Here is a 23701-nt window from a genome sequence, read left to right as displayed (position 1 = left end):
TAGTTCTGGATTCATCCACAAGAGGAAATATCATTTCCTCATCCATCTTGTCAAAACCATTCAGTATTGTATAAGCAATAATAAAATCATTTTTCACTTCAAAATTTCAGTGGAAACAAGACCAACCTGTCCAATTTTCCTAATAAGACAACAATCCCATTCCAGACATTAACCTGGTAAATATCCTGTGAGCTTCTAATGCATTAAATCCTTCCCTATACCAGGAAATAAAAATAATACACCTTATTTGAGATATGATCACACTAATGCCGATATAACTGAAGCATAATGTCCTACTTTATGTTGAATTTCTCTCATGAGGGATAGCAACCATACGGCTTTTCAATTACTTGCTGTACCTACACACTAGATTTTTGTAGCAGATACCAAAACCATCATTAAAAAACTATTTCCATATGCAATTCTGATGCCAAGGAAGGATTAGAATCTTGGAAAAGAACACTGAGATCCTTCGGTGCTTGATGGTTTCATGAAACAAGGTAATCTCTAACTACCGCACCAATGGCACACAGAAACAATTTAACAGAAGTAGACCATTCGGCCCAATGAGCCTGTTTCACCATTCAATAAGATCATGGTTGATCTGTGGCCTAAATCCATACACCAGCCTTTGGTCCATATTCTCTAATACCTTCACGTAACAAAAATGTACCTATCTTGGATTTAAAATTAACGACTGGCCCTGCATTCACTGCCGTTCATAGAAGAGAGTTCCAAACATCTTTGTGCGTAGAAGTGCTTCCGATCACCTCTCTTGAACAGTCTGGCCCTAATTCTCAGACTATGCGCCCTCGTTCTAAAATCTCCAACCAATGGAAATAGCTTATCTATAGCTACCCTATCTTTTCCTATGGATAACTCAACGACTTCAATCAGATCCTCTCTTAACCTGCCAAATTCTAGAGAAAACATGCCCAATTTTGAAGTCCAGTTCTCCCTCCAAGGCCTAAGGTGTGGTGCCCAGATCCACTCACAGAACTTCAAGTGGGGTCTAACCAGGTTTTGTATAGTTGCAGCATACCTTCTGCATGCTTTACTCCAGTCCTCTAGACATAAGGACCAGCATTCCTTTAGCTTTGATTATTTTCTGCATCTGTTCATGATATTTTGAAGATCAATGCACCAGAACCACAAGTCTATTTGAACAGCCACTGTATTTAATGTCATACCCTTGTTTATCCTTTTTCAGTGTAAAATTGATAACTTCATACTTGCTTTCATTGAACTCCATCTGTGATAGTTTTGCCAATACATTTAGCATAAAATTACAAAGGGATATTGACAGACTATCATCTACACTGTCTACAACGCCGCCTAATTTTGTGTTCCCAGCAAATTTTAATACATGAGTTTCTATCCTACTATCCAAGCTGTTCATAAATGATGTGAATAACTGAGGCCCTAACAAGGATCCTTGTGGGACATCCATGGGTCACATCCTGCTAATTCGAATATATACATATTAATGTTACTTTCTGTTACCTACTACTCATCTAATTTTCCAGTCATGTCAGTAGTTTTCCCTCAGTTCTATGCAGTTCTGCCTTAGCTAACAGGGTCCAATGTTGCACTTTATCAAATGCCTTCTGGAAGTCCATATAAACAACATCCATAGGTATTCCCCTGTCCATTATTTTAGTCATCTTTTCAAAAAATTCAACGAGATTTGTCAGGCATGAATCCATGCTGGGTCTCCCTGATTAATTGAACATTCAGTTGCCCATTCTTGATTAAAGACTCCAGTAACTTTCCCATTGAGATTAACAGCTAATTGGTCTGTAATTTCCTGGTTTTGCTCTTTCACCCTTCTTAAAACATGAAATGACACGCAAACTAAAGAAATGTTCTGAAGAAAGGTCTTAAAGTGTTAACTCTGTTATCTCTCCATAGATGCTGCCAGACCTGCTGAGTCATTCCAGTAATTTCTGTTTGTGTGTGTTTTAAGGCCCAATACTTGTCATCATGTGGCCTTAAATTCATAACATCCATCTGATCATTTTCAGCTACTTCAATGTGTGCTATCAATTTGTTTATGCTATTATGAATGCTATGCACATTCAGATGCAGGACTTTTCATTATGACTTTTTGTTATCTTTGTAACAAATAGTCACCACTTTTGGAGTATTAGGTTTATTCTCTCTGTCCCCGGTGTCATTCTCCGACTTTTATTTCCCATATTACTATCTTACTCCACCACCTTGACTCCACACCTCAATTTACTACATCTGCCCAATCTTGAACTCTCGCCACTTTTGTTATTTTAAAGCCCTCTCTACCTCCCCAGTTGCACTGCTTACTAGAATATAGTTCCCAGCCTGGTTCAGATTCAGACTGTCCCAATGTTATAGACCTAACTTTCCACAGTTCTAATATCATTGTCCCACAAACTGGACCCCATTTCTCCCAGACTAGCCTTTAAAACACAATTAATTTCACTAATTGTATATGTGCTCAGCCAATGTTATCCATGTTGTCCACGAGGTTCTGCTCATCATTCTAAGCAAATGAATTTTAAGTGATATATTTTTGGAGGAAGAACAAAAATAGAATCCAAAAAAACTTGGGAATAGCTATATAAATCTTTGAAGCTGGCAGGACAGGTTACACCAGAGCACAATACGGCAAAGAGGGTCTTGGATTTCTAAAGGCACAGAAAACAAAGGCTAGAAGTTCTGATGAATCTTTAGGAAACCTAGGTCCAGCTTCAAATGAAATTGAATTCCAACACTTTATGAACAGTCTTGGACAGGATGCAAAAACAATTTGTGCGAAAGCTCCAAGGGATGAAACTTCGATTCTGAGGACAGGCTGGTGAAGTTGAGGCTGTTCTCTTAATAAGTGAAGATTGAGAAGACATTCGATACAGACGTTCAAAATCATGAGGTGTCTGCACAGGGTAGTTAGAAAGAAACTGGTGTCATTGACTGAAGGATCAGAACAGAAAACACAAATTTAAAGTGATTGGCAAAAGGAATAGAAACTACAGTGAAAAGGCACGAAAATGGGACCAGCTGTATGGCTCTCACAGACAGACAGCACAGACATGACAAGCTGACCAACCTCTTTTTATACTGCACAATGATTCTATTTTTCTCATAGGTGCAAAAAATCCTCTTTGTAGTTTTTAGCAGACTAAGTTTGTTTTAAATTTCTGGTATTTTTCTAAGTATAGATGAGTCAGATGGAATTTTTACAGTCACATTTTAAAGTACATATTCACATATTAATATACATTCTGTAATAGCGACACACAGTCAACCCTAGAACAGTGAAACCATTAGCTTAATAAATATCCAGAAGAAAAGATTGAGATATACCATAGATATTAGGAACTGCAGATGCTGGAGAATCTGAGACAACAAGGTGTAGAGCTGGATGAACACAGCAGGCCAAGCAGCATCAGAGGAGCAGGAAAGCTAACGTTTCGGGCCTAGGCCCTTCTTCAGAAAACTCAGTCAAACAGACAGAGAAATATTCTTGTATGAATAGGCTTGTATTTTGAGCATACAAGCCTAAGAAAAGGGGAAGATCAAAATTAATACATATGGTTTTTCATCACTGAATAACAGATGTTATTTGTTGACTTCTCAAAGGGAAATTAACTAGGCAAAAGATGAAGGCATGAACATTGATTTATCACATTAGGAGAATATAATTAAACATTAAAAGGTGTTGCTAGGTGAATTTAAATCTCACTTTGTTACTACTAGCATAAACAGTCAAAATTACACATTTTTAATGACTAAAGGGGTCCCTGAGATGTAATTTATAATATAGTATTACAATGAGCACCAATATTTCTTATATACTGCACAAAGGGATTGTGTTGCATTATCTCATTGTCGTAATTTATTAAAAAGAATTACTCTGGCGTTTCAATGTTTTCTCATCATTGAACTTGTAGTCGATGTTCAGGATATATCACAATAACTTAAAATGCTTTTACATAAGGTCAATAGGGATATTTGATGTTTCTCTGTATTCATTCATGTGATGTGGGCATCTCTGACTAGGCTTGAATTCATTTCCAATTCCTAATGCCCCTGAGAAGGTGGTGATGAGCAGCCTTTTTAAACAACTACTTGGGATGTAGATACCCACGAAGCTAAGAGGAGGGGAGTCCAGGATTTCGAACCAGCAGCAGTTAAGGAACAGGATGTTGTTCACTTAGAATGGTGTGTGGATTGGTGAAGAATTTGAAGGTGGCAGTGCTTCCATGCATCTGCTGCCTTTCTCCTTCCAGATGAGATGAAAGGTTTGGAAGGTGCTGTCGATGGAGCGTTGGTGGGCTGCTGTAGTGCACTTTTTAGGTGTTACACACTGCTGTTACTGCACGTCAGTGCAGGTTGGACTGAATGTTGAGGTTATGAGCAGATTTTCAATTTGTGGGTCACTTTTCCCTGAAAGTTGTTGAGCTACTCAAGTGTATTTGGAGCTGCACCAATCCAAGGAAGTCGACAGCCTTCCATCATACTCTTAACTTGAACTTTATAGATGGTGGAAAAGCTTTGTAAAGACAGGAGATAAGCAATTTCAGTAAGGTGTTGAATAAGGTTCCCCATGGTAGGCTGATGGAAAAAGTGAAGCCGCAGGGGGTCCAGGGTGTACTAGCTAGTTGGATAGAGAACTGGCTGGGCAACAGGAGACAGAGATTTGTAGAGAAAGGGAGTTTCGCAAAATGGAGAACTGTGACCAGTAGTGTTCCACAGGGATCTGTGTTGAGACCACTGTTGTTTGTGATATACATAAATGATCTGGAGGAAGGTATAGATGCCTGATTAGCAAGTGTGCAGATGACACTAAGATTGGTGGAGTAGCAGATAGTGAAGGGGACTGTTGGAGAATGCAACAGAATTTAGATAGTTTAGAGAGCTGGGCAGAGAAATGGCAGAAGGAGTTCAATCCAGGCAAATGCGAGGTGATGCATTTTGGAAGATCCAATTCAAGAGCAAACTATGCAGTAAATGGAAAAGACCTGGGGAAAACTGATACACAGAGAGATCTAGGTGTTCAGGTCCATTGTACCCTGAAGATGGCAACGCAGGTCAATAGAGTGGTCATGAAGGCGTGCGGCATGCTTTCATTCATCGGACGGGGTATTGAGCACAAGAGTTGGCAGGTCATGTTACAGTTTTATAGGACTTTGGTTCGGCCACTTTTGGAATGCTGCATACACTTCTGGTTGCCACATTACAAAAAGGATGTGGATGCTTTGGAGAGGGTGCAGAGGAGGTTCATCAGGATGTTGCCTGGTACAGAGAGTGCTAGCTATGAAGTAAGATTGAGTAGATTAGGATTACTTATATTAAAAAGACAGAGGTTGAGGGGGTCCCGATTGAAGCCTACAAAATTATGAGAGGTATAGACAAGGAGGATAACAAGAAACTTTTTCCCCCAGAGTGGGGGACTCAATTACTAGGGGTCATGATTTCAAGATGAGAGGGGAAAAGTTTAAGGGAGATATGCATGGAAAGTTGTTTATGCAGAGGGTAGTGGGCACCTGGAATGCGTTGCCAGCAGAGGTGGCAGAGTTGGACAGGACAGTGTCATTTAAGATGTATCTAGACAGATACATGAATGGGCAGGGCGCAGAGGGATACAGATCTTTGGAAAATAGGTGACAGGTTTAGACAGAGGATCTGGATCGGCGCAGGCTTGGTGGGCCAAAAGGCCTTTTCTTGTGCTGTAGTTTTCTTTGTTCTTTGTTTTTGTTCTAACTCACTACAGAAACTTTGGCCTCTGGCCTGCTCTTTTAATCACATTTATATATCTGCATCCGTACAGTTTATGATCAATGATAATTCACAGATTCTTAATACTCAGAAAATCATTTAAATGTCTAGAGTCGATGGTAAAATTTGCCTGGTACTTACGTGGTACATACGTTAATTGCCAATTACCATTCCAAGCCTAGAGTCATCCATGGAATGTGGAATTTAGTACCTCAGGAGGTACAAACAGTGCTGCACATTGTGCAATCACTAGTGAGCATTCTCACTTCTGACTTTATTGCAGGGAAAATATCATTGCTGAAGCAGCTGAAGGAGGGTTGGGCCAAAGAGACTTTACTGTGGAAGTTCTGTAGTGATGGCCTGGGATGGAACAATGGGCTTCCAACAATCATAACCATCTTCCCTTCTGTTGGGTAGGAATCTAAACAGTAGACAGTGTTTCTCCCCAGGTTCCCATTTACTTCCATTTTTATTAGAGCTCCTTGATACGGTACTTCATCAAATTCTACCCTAATATCAAAGGCAGTCAATAGACAATAGGTGCAGGAGTAGGTCGTTCGGCCCTTTGAGCCAGCACCACCATTCACTATGGTCATGGCTGATCATCCACAATCAGTATCCTGTTCCTGCCTTATCCCCATAACCCTTGATTCCACTATCTTTAAGAGGTCTATCCATCTCTTTCTTGGCCTCCACTGCCAGCTCTGGGTTTCTGCTCTTTTATCCATGTTCACACCAAGGCTGGAATAAAGTCAAGGGCTGAATGGCCCTAGCAAAATAAGGTGTTGCTGCATGAGCAGGTTTTTACGAAATGTCCTCATATAAACACAAAATTGGTTTTCCGTTTTAGAAGATTAAAAAGTCCATTAAGCAGCATTAAACAAGAGACATGGGGGGCGGTGGGCTCAGAGGTCTGAGATAGGCCTGCCTACAGGCCAATGTTATTTGGTGTAATTGATACCGGAGAGCAAGTAAAGGCTTAGTCCGTTGATAGCTTTAAAACTTGGACACAAAGTGAGAAGTTGCTAGCTTTTCCACACACAAACACAGGCACCTGGATTTCTGTGGAATATGATGACTTCAAAATGGTGGTTGCAGCCTGATCAAAATTTCACTCACATATCTGACAAAAATCACTTTAATTGGAGTCCCTTCATCCAAGTCATTCATATAAATTGCAAAAAGGTCGAGGCCTCAGCACTAATTTATATGACACACTACTTGATAAATCTTGCTAAGGGGAAAATTGCCCAAGAATGCTTACTTTCTGTTTCCTGTTAGCTGGACAACCTTCTATGCACACAAATATGTGATTCCTACACAATGAACTTTTATTTCCTGCAATAATCTTTGATGCATCTTATCAAATGTCTTCTAGAAGTCCAATTACAAAATTGGCACCAGTTACCTTCTCCATGCCACATGCTACTTTCTCAAAAAAGTCCAATAAATTGATAATACCTGGCTTCCATTTCACAAAAAATATGTTGACTGTACTTGGTTGCCTTGATTCTTTTTAGAGTGTCTGGCTATATCATCTCTAAGCACAGTTTCTAACATCTGTTATCGATAAGATGTTGACAGAACTGGCCTGCAAGTTCCTACTTTCCACCTTCCTAACATTTTGAAAAAAGAAGTTACATATCCATATTAAGACATTGTGAGGGGAAGATCTTTTCTGTAGTTTAGCATGATTGACTAAACTTACGTGAGAGCCAACGCTGATTTAACTTTTCTACAGTAAAATTCTTCAGGCGTGAAGACTTGAGTGAGCCATCAAATTTGTTAGAAAACTCATTTCTATTTACAAAGCAATTGGACTCCTTGGGGATTCTAACTTTTTGGAGAGACAAGCAAGATGCATGCCAATCTTTGTATGGAAAAAGGTAGTGTTTATTAAGTACATTAAATATTATCAAGAATGCACATTGAACATTATTGGAAAATATGCTCAATCACAAGTATCAAATTGCAGCACTCTACAAGAATAAGAGGAACTGCAATTTCAAACTTTATAATTACATATTTCAAACAGATGCAATTACAAACCTGCACAAGAGCTCTGTCTTTCTCCAAACTTGTCAACATCTTTTGCTTTATTGCAGTATTATATTTCTCTTTGATCCTGCTCAGGGTAGGTTCAAAGGATTCATAGTGCTTCTTAAGCCTAGAAGATCACAAACAGATCATTAGAAGATAATATCTGAAGCAGGATCACAAATAAAGCTTTCAGCTCCTAAACATCCTGTGGGTAATATATGCTGAAATATAACTAGGAGCATACTCAAAATTGGATTTTCAGCTTTGATTCTCAGAAAACAGAAAATAAATGAAGGCCAAATGAATACCAACACAAGAAAAGTCAGTGAATTCCAAACAATTGCAATTGTAAAACACTGAAGTCAAAACCATACAGACATGTCAACAGATTAATGGAGGGTATGTTCCAATGACTGAGTCAAAATATTTATTTTGCATTACATTCAAGCATGGTGACTTAGAAAACTTTTCACTACTACAACTTATTCTTCTGAGGGATTTTGCAGGTATTTGTAACTTCATCAAAAAAAAAGCCAGTCCCATCTAATTGATCAAACAGGACTTAATTCCCAAACACGCAAGGTACATTCAGTAGTTATTAGCTGTCATTGGGTATATCCTGCCCCACAAGCAGGACAGACCATCACAGGTCATGATACAATGGTATTCATTTGGATGGTGATGCCTTGGGAGTCCTTAAAATTGATTCTAGGCTGTATGAAGTTTGATTTTGATTTTACTATCACAGGTATTTTACACCAAGATTACAATAAAATACAATGAAAACTGCACCATTTTGAATAATTTAAGAATAAGGATAAAAAGAAAGCTGCATCTTGAAGGGAGTTTATCAGTCCTATGCCAGCTCATCATCATCAATGAAGCCTGCACTGCCATCCTGCACCACCGCTTTGTCACTGTATATACCAGAGCCAACCAACATCAAAGTTGCTGACACTTAGCCATCTTTGCTACTGGGCCAAAACTCCTCCACCCCTGCCTTGCCACTGCTCATCCTGGACCAACCAATGTCAAAGTCACATCTCTTGCCACTGGGCCCATCCCATCCGTGTTGCCATGATGCCCTTCAGCCAACACTTCACCCCTGCTAGCATGGACCCAACCAACAACAAAGCTGTCGATCCTCAATTGTCTCTGTTGATGTAGCATCCACCAATGCTTGGTCCTGTGCTTGCTTTGAAAAAGTAAGTAGAGACTTACTTCTCCTCTGCACTGGGCCTGTTGGAGGTCCGCACCAGTCCCACCTGAGGTCCGGACCTTGGCCCCGGCTCAAGACCTCTCAAGGTCCACACCCCGGATCCACTTGAGGTCTGTGCACAGGGCTCTCACCACTGCCAATGCCATCTAAGCCTAGGACAAGGTAAGCAAGTGAAAAAAAAGAGGTGGGAGTAAAAAGGAGAAAGAAAAAGAACTTGGAGCTTGGAAAAAGCACTAAGGGTAGCACACAAAATGGGGTATTTCAATGTCCATTAACTAAGTGTGGCTTGTTCGCATATCACTGTCCAAGCTGGCAGGATCTGCCAGACACAGCATGAGTTCAGTGCTCAGAGAATCAACATGACTGGAAAAGCTACTTATCTTGACCAAGCTACCTGTTGCAAATGTATCTGATGATGATGCACAATAGGAGTAATACCATTGACTTTGTTGAGACCAAGTTGCATCTTTACATTCAGGATAACTTCTAACATGTTAATAAGGTGTGAAGCTGGATGAACACAGCAGGCCAAGCAGCATCTCAGGAGCACAAAAGCTGACGTTTCGGGCCTAGACCCTTCATCAGACGGGGGGGATGGGGTGAGGGTTCTGGAATAAATAGGGAGAGAGGGGGAGGCGGACCAAAGATGGAGAGAAAAGAAGATAGGTGGAGAGAAGAGTATAGGTAGGGAGGTAGGGAGGGGATAGGTCAGTCCAGGGAGAACGGACAGGTCAAGGAGGTGGGATGAGGTTAGTAGGTAGGAAATGGAGGTGCAGCTTGGGGTGGGAGGAAGGGATGGGTGAGAGGAAGAACAGGTTAGGGAGGCAGAGACAGGCTGGGCTGGTTTTGGGATGCAGTAGGGGGAGGGGACGAGCTGGGCTGGATGTGTGGTGCAGTGGGGGGAGGGGACGAACTGGGTTGGTTTTGGGATGCGGTGGGGGAAGGGGAGATTTTGAAGCTGTGAAGTCCACATTGATACCATTGGGCTGCCGGGTTCCCAAGCGGAATGTGAGTTGCTGTTCTTGCAACCTTTGGGTGGTATCATTGTGGCACTGCAGGAGACCCATGATGGGCATGTCATCTAAAGAATGGGAGGGGGAGTTGAAATGGTTCACGACTGGGAGGTGCAGTTGTTTACTGCGAACCGAGCGGAGGTGTTCTGCAAAGCGGTCCCCAAGCCTCCACTTGGTTTCCCCAATGTAGAGGTAGCCACACCGGGTACAATGGATACAGTATACCACATTGGCAGATGTGCAGGTGAACCTCTGCTTAATATGGAAAGTCATCTTGGGGCCTCTGCCAGTTCAATGGAATAAATTCAGAACAGATCCTGCAACTGAATTAACAAGGTACTGTGAGCCACCAACCCACAATCTGTGACTAATGTCACATGCATGATAAACAGCAAAAGCAGCGTACATATCTCCTTTTCTGTAATAGGGGCACATTTCATGGGATCACTATTTATTACCTTAAGTTCTTCTTTATCCTTCACCACAATAAATACTATGAAAATTGCTCATTTAGCATTTTACCCATCTCCTGTGGATCCACACATAGACAACCTTGTTGATCTTTAAGGCACCCTGTTCTCTCCCCAGTTACTCTTTTGCCCTTCATGTATTTGTGGAACCTCTTTGGATTCTCCTTAATCCTATTTGATAAAGATATCTCATGATCCCTTTTTGTCCTCCTGATTTCCCTGTTAAGTATACTCTGCTGCTCTTATACTCTTCTAGGGATACACTCAATCCAAGTTGTCTACACCTGATATATACTTCCTTCCTTTCCTTGACAAAAGCCTCAATTTTTCATCATCCAGTCTTTGCCTTCGCACTCACAAGAACATACTACCTCTGAACTCTTGTTATCTCATTTTTGAAGGCCTCCCACTTTCAAAACATCCCTTTACCTGTAAATTGTCTCTGCCAATCAAGTAGACGTATTGAGTACAGGGACACAGGGAGGTGTTCTAAGGTTTTATAAATCACACGTGTATTAAATATCAGCTGGCGTAGTGTGTCCAACTTAGACACCATATTTATGGAAGAGACTCCTGCAAATCAGCAGTATAGTACATTATTTCATCACGGGAACACAATCACTTCCATTCTCATTCAGAAATGCTTTCTAATTTACCAAGATACATAAATCTTTGCAGATTGAATTCCATCTGCCATTTATAGATTACTCTATTAGAAACCCTTCGCAATTTTCTTCGGACTTCTCGAAAATTAACTGTATATACTGTCTTTTTGTATGGTCTACAAATACCATCATCACTCCAACATCTGAAGCCTGTATCCGAATGAGTGACATACACAATAAGTAGAAATGGCCCAAGAAATGAACCCAAGTTTCTAGTAATCTTCCAAATGATACCTTATCAAAGGTTTCTCAAAAATCCATGAACTCAATATTCCTTCCCGTCAAGACTACAGCCAATATTAATTAACTTTTAGCTGTATGAAGCCAATTCACATACCCAACAAAAAATTGTGTTGATGCTGAAGAAAAACTTTCAAGGAATATTACTGCTTTGAGTGCATTTATTTTGTCAATTTGTTTTAATCATCAAAATCTGAATTGCTCTATTTTCCAGAGCCATCCCTACGTAGAATATTAACATTATCTATTGACCATTTGCTCCAAGTTGCCACAAAAAAACTTTTCCAGTCCAGGTACAGGCTGGCCCAAAGGGTATGCACGATGTACTTACAAATCAAAATTTAAGACAAGAACAAAACATTTTCTATTTCATGTAAATGCCAAAGGATATAGACTTGGAGCTTTGTATCAAAACTGGAAATATTCTTGGCTCAAGGTGCCAACCTCAGGAGAAGCAATCTCAAATGGTCTGATATCAAGGGGTGGGTGCCCATTGAAATGTGGCCTGTGGTTCCTAGAAACAACTTAGAGGCAGCTACAAAGGTAACAAAGTGCCAAAGCAGGCCATTTAAAAGGACCACATTGGTGTTCTGGAACAATTGTAATAAAGTAGGACGGTCAACCCCCTCCTACCGACTCAAACTCTATGGCCAAGCACATCCCCTTCCATACCGCTTCACATGGTCCCTCATATCCTCCATGCCCCACTACCCACACCAATAACAGCCCTTTGTAATCCTTATGCCAACTTAGTGTCAACCTATGTCAACCAACGAACCCCAAACTATCTCCATGGCCCCAACGCCGCCCGAATGTAAACACATGACTCCCTACTCATTCCCAGGCTCCATTTGCAATTTATGTCAACTTACTGCCAAATAAGGCCAACCCACGATACCTTACTCACCCCATGATGCCAATAACTCCAATGTCAACTCTGTGCCAAAATTCTCTCAACACTTTCCTCTTGAACTCTGCTTTTGCATCATCAATGTCAACTCATCTAGCACCAAGTTTGGACACACTCCAGGAGGCATGTTGTTTGAAATATCAGTACAGACTTCACAACAAAAAAACAAAATGATAAAAGATCAATCAATTCATCTTAGCACTTAATATCTTATCAAACAAACATTTGTACTTAAAGCCCAATATTCAAGGCAGCTAATCCCTTAAGAAGCTCTCTTATTTTATGCAGGACGGCGGCGGAGTAGGACACTCCAGCCAGAGCTCATCCACTCCATCCAATCTTCTCCTTCTTTTCTCCTCTTATCCTCAGCGCGTTTTTTCCTTCTTCTCACCAGCTTCCAGCAACTGCTCCCAGCCTCCCAACCTGGTTCAATGGCCTCCCAGCATGACATGGCAACCCCCCAGGCCTGGCGCAACAGCTTCCCAACACAGCCACATCCCAGACTGGCACAGAGGCCTCCCATAGCCGCCTCTCGGTGTAGCATGGCGACCTACTAGCCTGATGTAGTGGCCTTCCAGTGTGGCAGTCTGAAGTGATCTGCCAGCCTCATGATCCTCAAGGTGAAGTGTGCCGCAGTCTGGAGGCTAGCTGCCAACCTGGTCTGGAATGGAAGACCGTCGCTCTGAACTTTTATTTCTATAATGCTGGGCTTTCTACTTAGGTAGCTTTATCCCTCAGTGGCACTAGAAATGGTGACATATAAACTTTTAACTACACTCATTGAATTTACATGACAATGAAGGCTAATTTTAATTCTAATTCCAAGCTGTCAATAAAACTGTGAAATTTCACGCCTCTGACTGAAATAATGATAGACTGTGGAAGCAACCAAACAGTAAGAATATTGTAACAGTAGCCCTCAGATTTACATCCACAAACAGCTATTGAAACTCTAAGCATTTTTTTTCCATATCAGAGACACAGCAGAGCTGTGCTTATCAAAATTTAAAATGAAGTGAATTTAAATAACTCCACAATTCCAAAGACTTCATCCACTTTTTCCGTCCATTCACATCAACTTTTAAAAATTTTAAGTCACATCTTGTGAGAAAGAGGTCTTGCTACAGCAAAACTGTCATCTGTTTGAACTTAGCACTGAATTCAAATTTCTATGATAATTAAAGGCCTCCCATATGTGTAAACCATAGCCTATTCTTAACTTTGCCCTGATGTCAAAAATAGGATGCCAGAAATGAGATTGGTACTTTTGAATCCTGTGCCTGAGCATCACTTTGACTGAGACTCAAAGTATCCATGGCTTCACAAAAGTCCAGGTCATAGTACAAAAATCTATTCTGTAATGCTATGTTCCAGGAAAGAAAAATTATGGAATTGGGAAAGCAGACTTTGCAACCATTTCCAACTAAACTTCATTGTTATAGTATATTTTGCAAACTGAACTGCCTATATCCATTTTGTACCTAAGCCTCATTAATTTGCATTAAAGCTACAATTTTGAATTTTAAAAAAAGCTGGCTGAATGTCAACACTGTGGTGAGCGATAGTAAGAACTGCCGATGCTGGAGAATCAGAGACAACACATTGTAAAGCTGGATGAACACAGCAGGCCAAGAAGCATCAGAGGAGCAGGGAAGCTGATGTTTCGGGTTGAGACCCTTCTTCAGAACTGGGGGAGGGGAGGGGGATTCTGAAATAAATAGGGAAACAGGGGGAGGCGGATAGAAGATGGATAAACCAGAAGATAGGGTGAGAGGAGGCAGACAGGTCAAAGATGTGGGGTTAGAGCCAGTGAAGGTGAATGTAGGTGGAGAGTTAGGGAGGGGATAGGTTGGTCCAGGGACGACGGGCAGGACAAGGAGATGGGATGAGGTTAATGGGAAGGAGATGGGGGTGGGGTAGGAATGGTTTGGCAGGGGGACTAGCTGGGCTGGTTTTAGGATGCGGACGGGGGAGGGGAAATTTTGAAGTCAACATTGATATCCTTATGCTGGAGAGTTCCCAAGTGAAATATGAGATGCTGTTCCTGCACCTTGTGGGTGGCTTCATTGTAGCAATGCAGGAGGCCCAGGATGGACATGTCATCCGAGAAGTTGGTGGGGGTGGGGGGAGTTGAAATTGTTCGCGACTGGGAGGTGTAGTTGTTTGTTGTTAAATGAGTGGAGGTGTTCTGTAAAGCTGTCCCCAAGCCTCTGCTTGGTTTCCCCGATGTCGAGGAGGCCACAACGGGAACAGCGGATACAGTATATTACATTAGCAGATGTGCAGGTGAACATCTGCTTGATGTGGAAGGTCTTCTTAGGGCCTGTAACGTGGGTGAGGGGGGAGGTGTAGAGGCAACACTTGTTTCGGTTGCCAGGAAAAGTGCCGGGGGCGATGGGGCTGGAGGTGAGTGTGGAGCGGACAAGGGAGTCACGGAGAGAGTGGTTTCTCTGGAAAGCAGATAAGGGTGGGGAGGGAAAAATGTCTTTGGTAGTGGGGTCCGATTGCAGATGGCGGAAATGTCGGCGGATGATGCGTTGGATTTGGACGTTGGTGGGGTGGTACGTGAGGACGAGGGGGTTTCTGTTTTGGTTACTATTGTGGGTAGGGGGTGTGAGGGATGAGTTGCGGAAAATGTGGGAGACACGGTTGAGGGCAATTTTGATCACTGTGGAGGGGAAGTTACGGTCCTCGAGAAAAGAGGACATCTGGGGCGTTTGGGAGTGGAATGCCTCATCTTGGGAGCAAATGTGGCAGTGGGGAAGGAATTGGGAATAGGAGATGGCCTTTTTGCAGGAAGGTGGGTGGGAGGAGGTGTATTCTAGGTAGTTGTGGGAGTCGGTAGGCTTAAAATAGATATCGGTTTCCAGCTGGATACCAGAGATGGAGACAGAGAGGCCCAGGAAGGAGGGAGAGGTATCAGAAATGGTCCTGGTGAACTTAAGATTGGGGTGGAAGGTGTTAGTGAAGCAGATGGCCTGTTCAACCTCCTCGTGGGAACATGAGGCGGCGCCAAAACAGTCATCAATGTAACGGTGGCAGAGATGGGAGATAGGGCCAGTGTAGCTTTGGAAGAGGGATTGTTCCACATATCCTACAAAGATACAGAATAGCTTGGGCCCTTGCGGGTACCCATGGCCACCCACTTTGTCTGTAGGAAGTGGGAGGAATTGAAAGAGAAGTTGTTGAGGGTGAGGACGAGTTCGACTAAGCAGATGAGGGTGTAAGTGGAGCGACACTGGTCAGGCCTGTGGGACAGGAAGAAGCGGAGGGTTTTTAGGCCATCTGCATGGGGAATGCAGGTGTGTAGGGGCTGGACGTGCATAGTAAAAATGAGGTGTTGGGGGCCAGGGAATTGGAAGTTCTGGAGGAGGTGGAGAGCATGGGTGGTGTCATGGACATAGGTGGGGAGTTGCTGGACCAAGGGGGAGAAAATGGAGTCGAGATAGGTGGAGATAGTTTCGGTGGGGCAGCAGCAGGCAGAGACAATGGGTCGACCAGGGCAGTCAGGTTTGTGGATTTTGGGAAGGAGATAGAAGCAGGCAGTGCGGGGTTGGGGAATGAGTGAGGTTACAGGCTGTGGGTGGGAGGTCACCTGAGGTAATGAGGTTGCGTATGGTTTGGGAGATGATGGTTTGGTGCTTGGGGGTGGGGTCATGATCCAAGGGGGCGATAGGAGATGGTGTCAGAGAGTTGGCACCTGGCCTCGGCGATGTAGAGGTCAGTGCGCCATATTACAACTGTGCCTCCCTTGTCTGCAGGTTTTATGGCGAGGTTGGGATTGGAGCAGAGGGAGCGGAGGGCTGCACGTTCTGCGGGGGAGAGGGTGGAGTTGGTGAGAGGGGTGGAGAGTTTGAGGTGATCGATGTCTCAACGACAATTAGAGATGAAGAGGTCAAGGGAGGGTAGGAGGCCTGGATGTGAAGCTGGATGAACACAGCTGGAGGAGGGGGTGTGATGGAGGCAGGAGAAGGGGTCAGTATAGGGAGGGTTAGGTTCACGGTTAAAGAAATAAGCGCTTTTCCCTGCAACCGAAGCAAGTGCTACACCTGCCGCTACACCTCCCCCCTCACCCACGTTAGAGGCCCTAACAAGACCTTCCACATCAAACAGATGTTCACCTGCACATCTGCTAATGTGAAATACTGTATCTGCTGTTGTGGCCTCCTCTACATTGGGGAAACCAAGCAGAGGCTTGGGGACAGCTTTACAGAACACCTCCACTCAGTTCACAACAAACATCTACACCTCCCAGTCGCGAACAATTTCAACACAACCCCCGCCCCCACCAACTCCTCGGGTGACATGTCCATCCTGGGCCTCCTGTACTGCCACAATGACACCACCCGAAAGGTGCAGAAACAGCATCTCATATTTTGCTTGGGAACCTTGTTGCCCAAGGGTATCAATGTGGACTTCAAAAGCTTCAAAATCTCCCCTCCCCCAACCACATCCCAAAACCAGCCCAGCTAGTCCCCGCCTCCCTAACCATTCCTCCCACCTCAAGCCCCACTCACCTCATCCCACCTCCTCAATCTGTCCGTCCTCCCTGGACCGACGTATCCCCTCCCTAACTCCCCACCTACATTCACCATCACTGGCTCTAACCCCGCATCTTAGACCTGTCTGTCCTCTCACCTTATCTTCTGGTTTATCCATCTTCTATCCGCCTCCCCCGTTTCCCTATTTATTTCAGAATCCCCTTCCCCTCCCCTATTTCTGAAGAAGGGTCTCGACCTGAAACATCAGCTTTCCTGCTCCTCTGATGCTGCTTGGCCTGCTGTGTTCATCCAGCTTCACATCATGTTAACCAACATTGTCGTTTTTGATTTATGTTTGTCAGTTAAAATAAGAACAAGGAAATGGCCATGTACAAAGCTTAACCTAACATGCTGCAACTTATACAAGCACTTCCTTTTTGAATGCTTTCAGCACTATGATTTATTGTCTTTAAACAGCAATGCTTTTAATTTCTATTTTTTTTTAAATTAGCAGTAAGTCTCACATGGGGCGCCACATCAGAATACTGGCTTGTAATGACTGAAAAAACCCAATCCAATTCTTTTTGAAAATTTACTCTACCCCTGATTCTTGGAGGATTAAGGAGGATTGATTTCTTTTCCTTCATCTTATTTAAGCCTAAAAATATACAGCAAAAATATATATGGAAGATTTAAGAACACCTTTTAGAGTTGCAGTTCAAACATCATCTTCATCATCAGAAATATTTGGCTCGGCTGCAAATGCAACCGTAGAAATTCTCCACCGATCTCTGCAAAACTAATGTGACTTGGGACTGGCTGTTAAATTAATCTCAGTACATAAATCTGGTCATATTAAGAGAGAAACTCAGGAAATTCCAGTTACTGCAACTGAGCAGCAAGCAATTCCTATCTGTCTGGACACGTAAAATATAAGGGGAGTGTAAATGATCAGGGAAGACGGGTATAGCGAAAAAAAGATGATAAACAGACTCCGTGGCAGAAGTTTCAACTTTATTGCACCTTTCAAGGTAAGGTTGAGGAATGGAGAAGATGCATAAAAGCAGCAAATTATTATTACCTAGTCAGTGCCAGGTAACAATGGCTCTGTGGCTTTAGTGCCATTATCCAAGGATACAGAAGAGGTGGATTTGTGGTAGGTGCATCTGGTTTTGGGTCTCCTTTCTTTGTGGGCTACCTGACCACTTCTAAGAGAGAGTAGAATGTCAGTGTTTGTGTGGTTGGTCAGTTTATCTGTCATTACTAGATAATGACAAGTTTGCGAGACATGTAAAGTTGTTTCCTTTGTTGCTATAATTAGAAGTTGTGCATGAATGAACTATAGTACAAGAAAGTTATGGATGTAACTGGAGTCTCAGGGTGTGCTGTTAGACACGTGACATTCTGGTGCATTGAATGGTGAGAGTGGTGGCTGATCTGAGTAATGCCAAACACAGTCCTGCACTTGCCTGCATTGAAGCCAGGGTGATAGCGATCACCAATGACATCTCTTCCCTCTGAGTATCCTCAGCCCTCCTATTTTCTACCATTTCTCATCCACGTATGTCGAGTTATTATCTCCTCTGCAGCCCAGCGTGTTGTCCCCAAATCCCCAAAATTGACATCTCCAGCTTCCATCACAGCAGCAGCCCCTAATAAATCCCTTTACTCTCAGTGAAGAGACTTTCCTAGACTGACCATGGCCCACCTTCTCATCAACTTGAACAGACAGCCTCAACAGATGAGTTAACAGACCCCAGGCTTACCGCAAAACCCAGACTGGTTGAATTGGGCTCGTAGAATTCACTGTGGCCCACTCCCTGGACTGTAGAGTTGTAAATGTACTGCCCAAAAATCAACCATACTTCCAGGAAATCTAATGTCACAGATTTTTGAACTGATCCAACAACTCAAGACTGGGAGGTGTGCGTCTACAGCAGAACTGTATTCTGGTACACTATGCAAATTCCTGGTCCAGCACATCCCCCCATTCAATCATTACTAGCCAAGAGCCTGGCTCAATGGACAGTACAGGAGGACGTGACAGGAGCAGCACAAAACATACCTAAAAAATGAAGCTACCAAACAGGACTACATGCATGCCAAACAACATAAGCAGTCATTGACACATATAGCTAAGCAATCCCACTATTAATGGATCAAAGCTAAGCACCGCACTCTCCCTACATGTAGTCGTAAATGGTGGTGCACAATTAGGCAACTCACTGCAGGAGGAGGCTACACTATATCCCAACCCTCAATGATGGAACAGGCTAACACACCAGTGAAAAAGACAAGGAAGAAACATTCACAGCAATCTCCAGCCAGAAGTGCTGAGCTGATGATCCACCTTGGTCTCCTCCAGTGGTCCACAACATCACAGGTACCAGTCTTCAGCTAATTCAATTCACACCGCATGACATTAAGATATGGTTAGAGGTACTGGATACTGCAAAGGCTATCAGCCCTGACAATATTACAGAAGACTCAGAACTTGCCACTGCCCTAGCCATGCTCTTTCAGTACAGCTACAACACTGGCATCTGCCTGATAACATGGAAAATTTCCCAGGTACGTCCTGTACACAAAAGGCAGGACAAATCCAATCCAGCCAATTTCTGCCCATCAGTCTATTCTCGATCATCAGTAAAGTTATAGATGGTGTCCTCAACAGTGCTATCGTGCAGCATCAGCTTAGCAATAACCTGCTCAGTGACACCTAGTTTGGATTCCACCAGGGCATCTCAGCTCCTGATCGTTTTACAGCCTTAGTTCAAACATAGTCTAAAGAGCTGAATTTCAGAGGTGAGTTGAAAGTAAAAGCCCTTGACATCAAGACCACATTCGAGCAAGTGTGGCATCAAGGAGCCCTAGCAAAATTGGAATCAATGGTTATCAGAGGAAAAACACTTCATGGCTAGAGTCATACATGACATATAAGAATATAGCTGTAGTTATTGGAAGTGGTCATTGCTTGGCATTGTATGGAGTGAATGTTACTTGCTGCTTGTCAACCCAAGCATACGTATTATCCGGATCTTAATTAATTTGAACATGGACTGCTTCAATGTTTGAACAGTTGTGAATGGTGCTGAGTATTGTGCAGTCTTCACTGAACATCTCTACTTCTGGCCATCTGTTGGACGGAGTGTCATTAATGAAGCAGCTGAAGAAGATGGTTGAATCCAAGACAATACCTTAAGGAACTCCTCCAGAAATGCCTGAGAGCTGTGATGACTGACTTCCAGTGATCACAGCTTTCAGGCATCTCTGGAAGAGTTCCTCAAGGTAGTGTCTTGGATTCAGCCATCTTCTTCAGCTGCTTCATCAATGACATTCCATCCAACAGATGGCCAGAAGTAGAGATGTTCAGTGAAGACTGCACAATACTCAGCACCATTCACAACTGTTCAAACATTGAAGCAGTCCATGTTCAAATTAATTAAGATCCGGATAATACGTATGCTTGGGTTGACAAGCAGCAAGTAACATTCACTCCATACAATGCCACGCAATGACCACTTCCAAAAACGCACTATCTAACCACTGCCCCTCAACATTCAATAATGTTACCATTACTGAATTCCCACTATCAACATCCTGGGGTTATCAGTGATCAGAAACTCAACTGGACACATTACATAACAAACAGTAGCCACAAGACTGGGTCAGAAGCTAGGGATACTGCAGTGAGTATTTCACCTCCGGAATCCCAAATGCCTCATCACCATCTACATGGCACAAGTCAGGAGAGTGATGGAATGCTCCCCATTTGCCTGGATGAGTGTAGCTCCAATAACCCTCAAGAAACTTACCACCTTTCAGGACAAAGCAGGCCTCATGATTGGCACTACATCCACAAACATCCACTCCCTCCACCACTGCTCAGTAGCAGCAACATGTATTACCCTACAAGATGCACTGCAGAACTTCACCCAAGATTTTTAGACAGTACCGTCCAAATCCACAGCCACTTGCAACTAGAAGATCAAGGGCATCAGGTACATGGGAACGCCACCACCTTCAAGTTCCCCACCAAGCCACTCACCATCCTGACTTGGAAAATATCACTGTTCTAGTGCCATTTGTGGGTCAAAATCATGGGATTGCCTCCCTAACAGTGTTATGAGAGAACCCACAGCACGTGGGCTGCAGCGGTTCAAGAAGGCAGCTCACCCACCTGTTTTCAAGGGCTACCAGGGACAGACGTTAAATGCTGGCCAGCCAACGATGCCCATAACCCATAAATAAATAAAAGATACTGCATATGCTCTGGCCAGAACCTAAAAAGATCTAGTTAAAATTGAGAAGATAACATTTGGCAAGTCTACAGGAACATGCTAAGTTTTGCTGTTTATATTTAACAGATTTCTTCCCTTAGTAGCAAAATGGGAATTAATCTCATTCCATTCAGCACGTGAGGTTAAGTTGCATGAAACATTAAATGACTTGCAAGTATATTAAATTTCTAAATACAATTATCTGTTTTTTTAAAATATAGATATACAGGCCAAAAGGAAGCTGAAAACGCAAATTCAGTGGCTGCATGAATTTTTTTTATTCATTAACAGGATAAGGGCGTCATCCTGTTGATTACACTGAGTCCTGAGAGGAATCATGGACTACCACACCTTAAGAGTGTCAAGGGAACTTCAGTGGAGAGATGCAATTCAAAAAAGTGAACCATGTTATTTTGCATCTTGTGTCCCAGATTGTCAACATGATGCGAGTTGAAATAAACTAATTCCGGGCAAAAGACATTTTATCCTTGCACAAATAAAACCAACCGCAACTCCTTTGGTCTTTGTGTACTAAAGAGCTGGAGTGTTAGTGTCCAAGCTTATGGCTGAACTTGTATATTTCTCAAGTGTGCTGTGAAGGTACAGCTGGAAGCTATTACAAAACGACCATGTGTGTGCGAGATAAAAACAAAGGTATCTTTGACTTTTAAAACTAATTATTAGCAAAGCAACCGCCAAAATAAACTGGAGAATTTCCTTTCAGCTAGCTGCAAAACCAAGACTCTCCAAACAACTACTTAACAGCCAAAGTCAGCACTTTCAAACTCATCCAACTTAACAACTGTAATGGTTCACAGTTGATTTCTCATAGACAAGTATTAATTGATTTGAATACTCCTTTTTAACTTCTAACTTTCTGTACTCACCTCTCATTCCTAATCTATGTATATTTGGGGAGAGGTGATGGCCTAGTGGTATTATCACTGGACTGTTAATCCAGAGACCCAGATAATGTTCTCGGGATCCAGGTTTGAATCCTGTCATGGTAGATGGCGGAATGTGAATTCAATAAAAAATAAAACTGGAATTTAGAATCTAATGATGACCATGATTCCATTGTTGATTGTTGGAAAAATCCATCTGATTTGATATAGGGAAGGAAACTACCATCTTTAACGAGTCTGGCCTACATGTGATCCCAGGCCCACAGCAATGTGGTTGAGTCTTAACTGCCCTCTGAATAATTAGGGATGGGCAACAAATGCTACCTAGCCAGTGACATCCTCATCCTGTAAATAAGTAAAACAAAAGTTTTATTTTATCTTCTTGCATTTTAGTAGCAAATTAGCTCACATTTTCTTTTAACTCAATAAAGCCTGGCTCTTTTTGAAACACTTGTACATTCAGACTGGAGAAAGGTGTAAGAGAACGGATCCTTTTTAAATTAAGCTTATTGCAACAAACCAAATAATTGATTAAAGAGGGGGAGCCAGGTCCTCTCTCCTCACCAGGGATTGTAACAAATTGGCGACCTTCACCTGCAGATCAGTCATAAAACAGATATACATTTACCTTTATAACATAATAAACTGCCATATACTTCATCAAAAAACAATGTCATCTTCATGGATAATACTGCCGCAGAAGTAATGCGTTTGCATCCAAGTTCACTTCTAAATAGATTGCATCATGTATCTTGACCTTTGACATTTTCCAGATATGGCAAGGTTAATTTGGAATGAAACACGTTATTTCCTGATCCATGGCAGTTGCTACTTTCCAGGTTACGGCAAGCAAACCAAGTTGATCTGCAACATTTGGGGGCATCAGTCATTGTGAAATCAAAGGTTAGTGTGCGACAAATTGATTGCTATCTTTGAATCCCTAGGATTTTTTTTAAGGCTTAGAAGAAAAGTCTTCATGACAGCTGCGTATTTTCAAAATCTTTTTGTTTCCAAATTCCTCCATGCTCCATTTTTTATAATTTCTTCTAGCTCTTTAAGCTCCCAAGATAGCTCTGCCCCTCCAATTCTGCCCTTGATCACGCTGACATTAACAGCTTCAGCTTTGGCAGCCATGCCTTCAGTTTCCAAGACCTTATGCTCTCCTAAACTCTAAACACTCACAGCCAAGTTCACTTCTATATAGGTTACATCATATACCTTGACCTTTGACAGGCAATGCTTCACAGATTACAGCAAGTTTAATTTATAATTAATCATGTTGATACACAAAGATTCTTGCTAATAGGTTCAAAATTTGCAGAGAGTGATTATAATCACCCAGAAATAGCAAATACAATGATGTGCCATAGAAATCCGCACTTGGTGATCAAGCTATCTGCAGCTTACCCAGGTGCTGGACACCCTGGGTATATAAGTGGTGCCAAATTCCAAGTGATAATGGGAACTGCAGACGCTGGAGAATCCAAGATAACAAAGTGTGGAGCTGGATGAACACAGCAGGTCAAGCAGCATCTCAGGAGCACAAAAGCTGATGTTTCGGGCCTAGACCCTTCATCAGAGAGGGGGATGGGGAGAGGGAACTGGAATAAATAGGGAGAGAGGGGGAAGCGGGCCGAGGATGGAGTGAAAACAAGATAGGTAGAGAGGAGAGTATAGGTGGGAAGGTAGGGAGGGGATAGGTCAGTCCAGGGAAGATGGACAGG

At 42.6% G+C, this 23701-nt stretch overlaps 1 protein-coding gene across 4 annotated transcripts in view; it reads right to left on the bottom strand.

Moving 5' to 3' along the window:
* LOC125453945 (sperm-associated antigen 16 protein) overlaps positions 1–23701 on the bottom strand; it is an 825922-nt gene that overhangs the window by 749132 nt on the left and 53089 nt on the right. For all 4 annotated transcript variants that reach the window (XM_059647037.1, XM_059647038.1, XM_059647039.1 and 1 more), the window contains one exon: positions 7804–7921. In XM_059647037.1, the coding sequence (XP_059503020.1) occupies positions 7804–7921 (118 nt within the window). The remainder of the gene's footprint in view (positions 1–7803; positions 7922–23701) is intronic.

Source organism: Stegostoma tigrinum, chromosome 7 (genome assembly GCF_030684315.1).
Source record: "Stegostoma tigrinum isolate sSteTig4 chromosome 7, sSteTig4.hap1, whole genome shotgun sequence".
In the NCBI taxonomy this organism is placed as follows: Eukaryota; Metazoa; Chordata; class Chondrichthyes; order Orectolobiformes; family Stegostomatidae; genus Stegostoma; species Stegostoma tigrinum.
The sequence above is the reverse complement of the archived record's forward strand: the minus strand, read 5'-3'. Positions and strand labels throughout refer to the sequence as shown.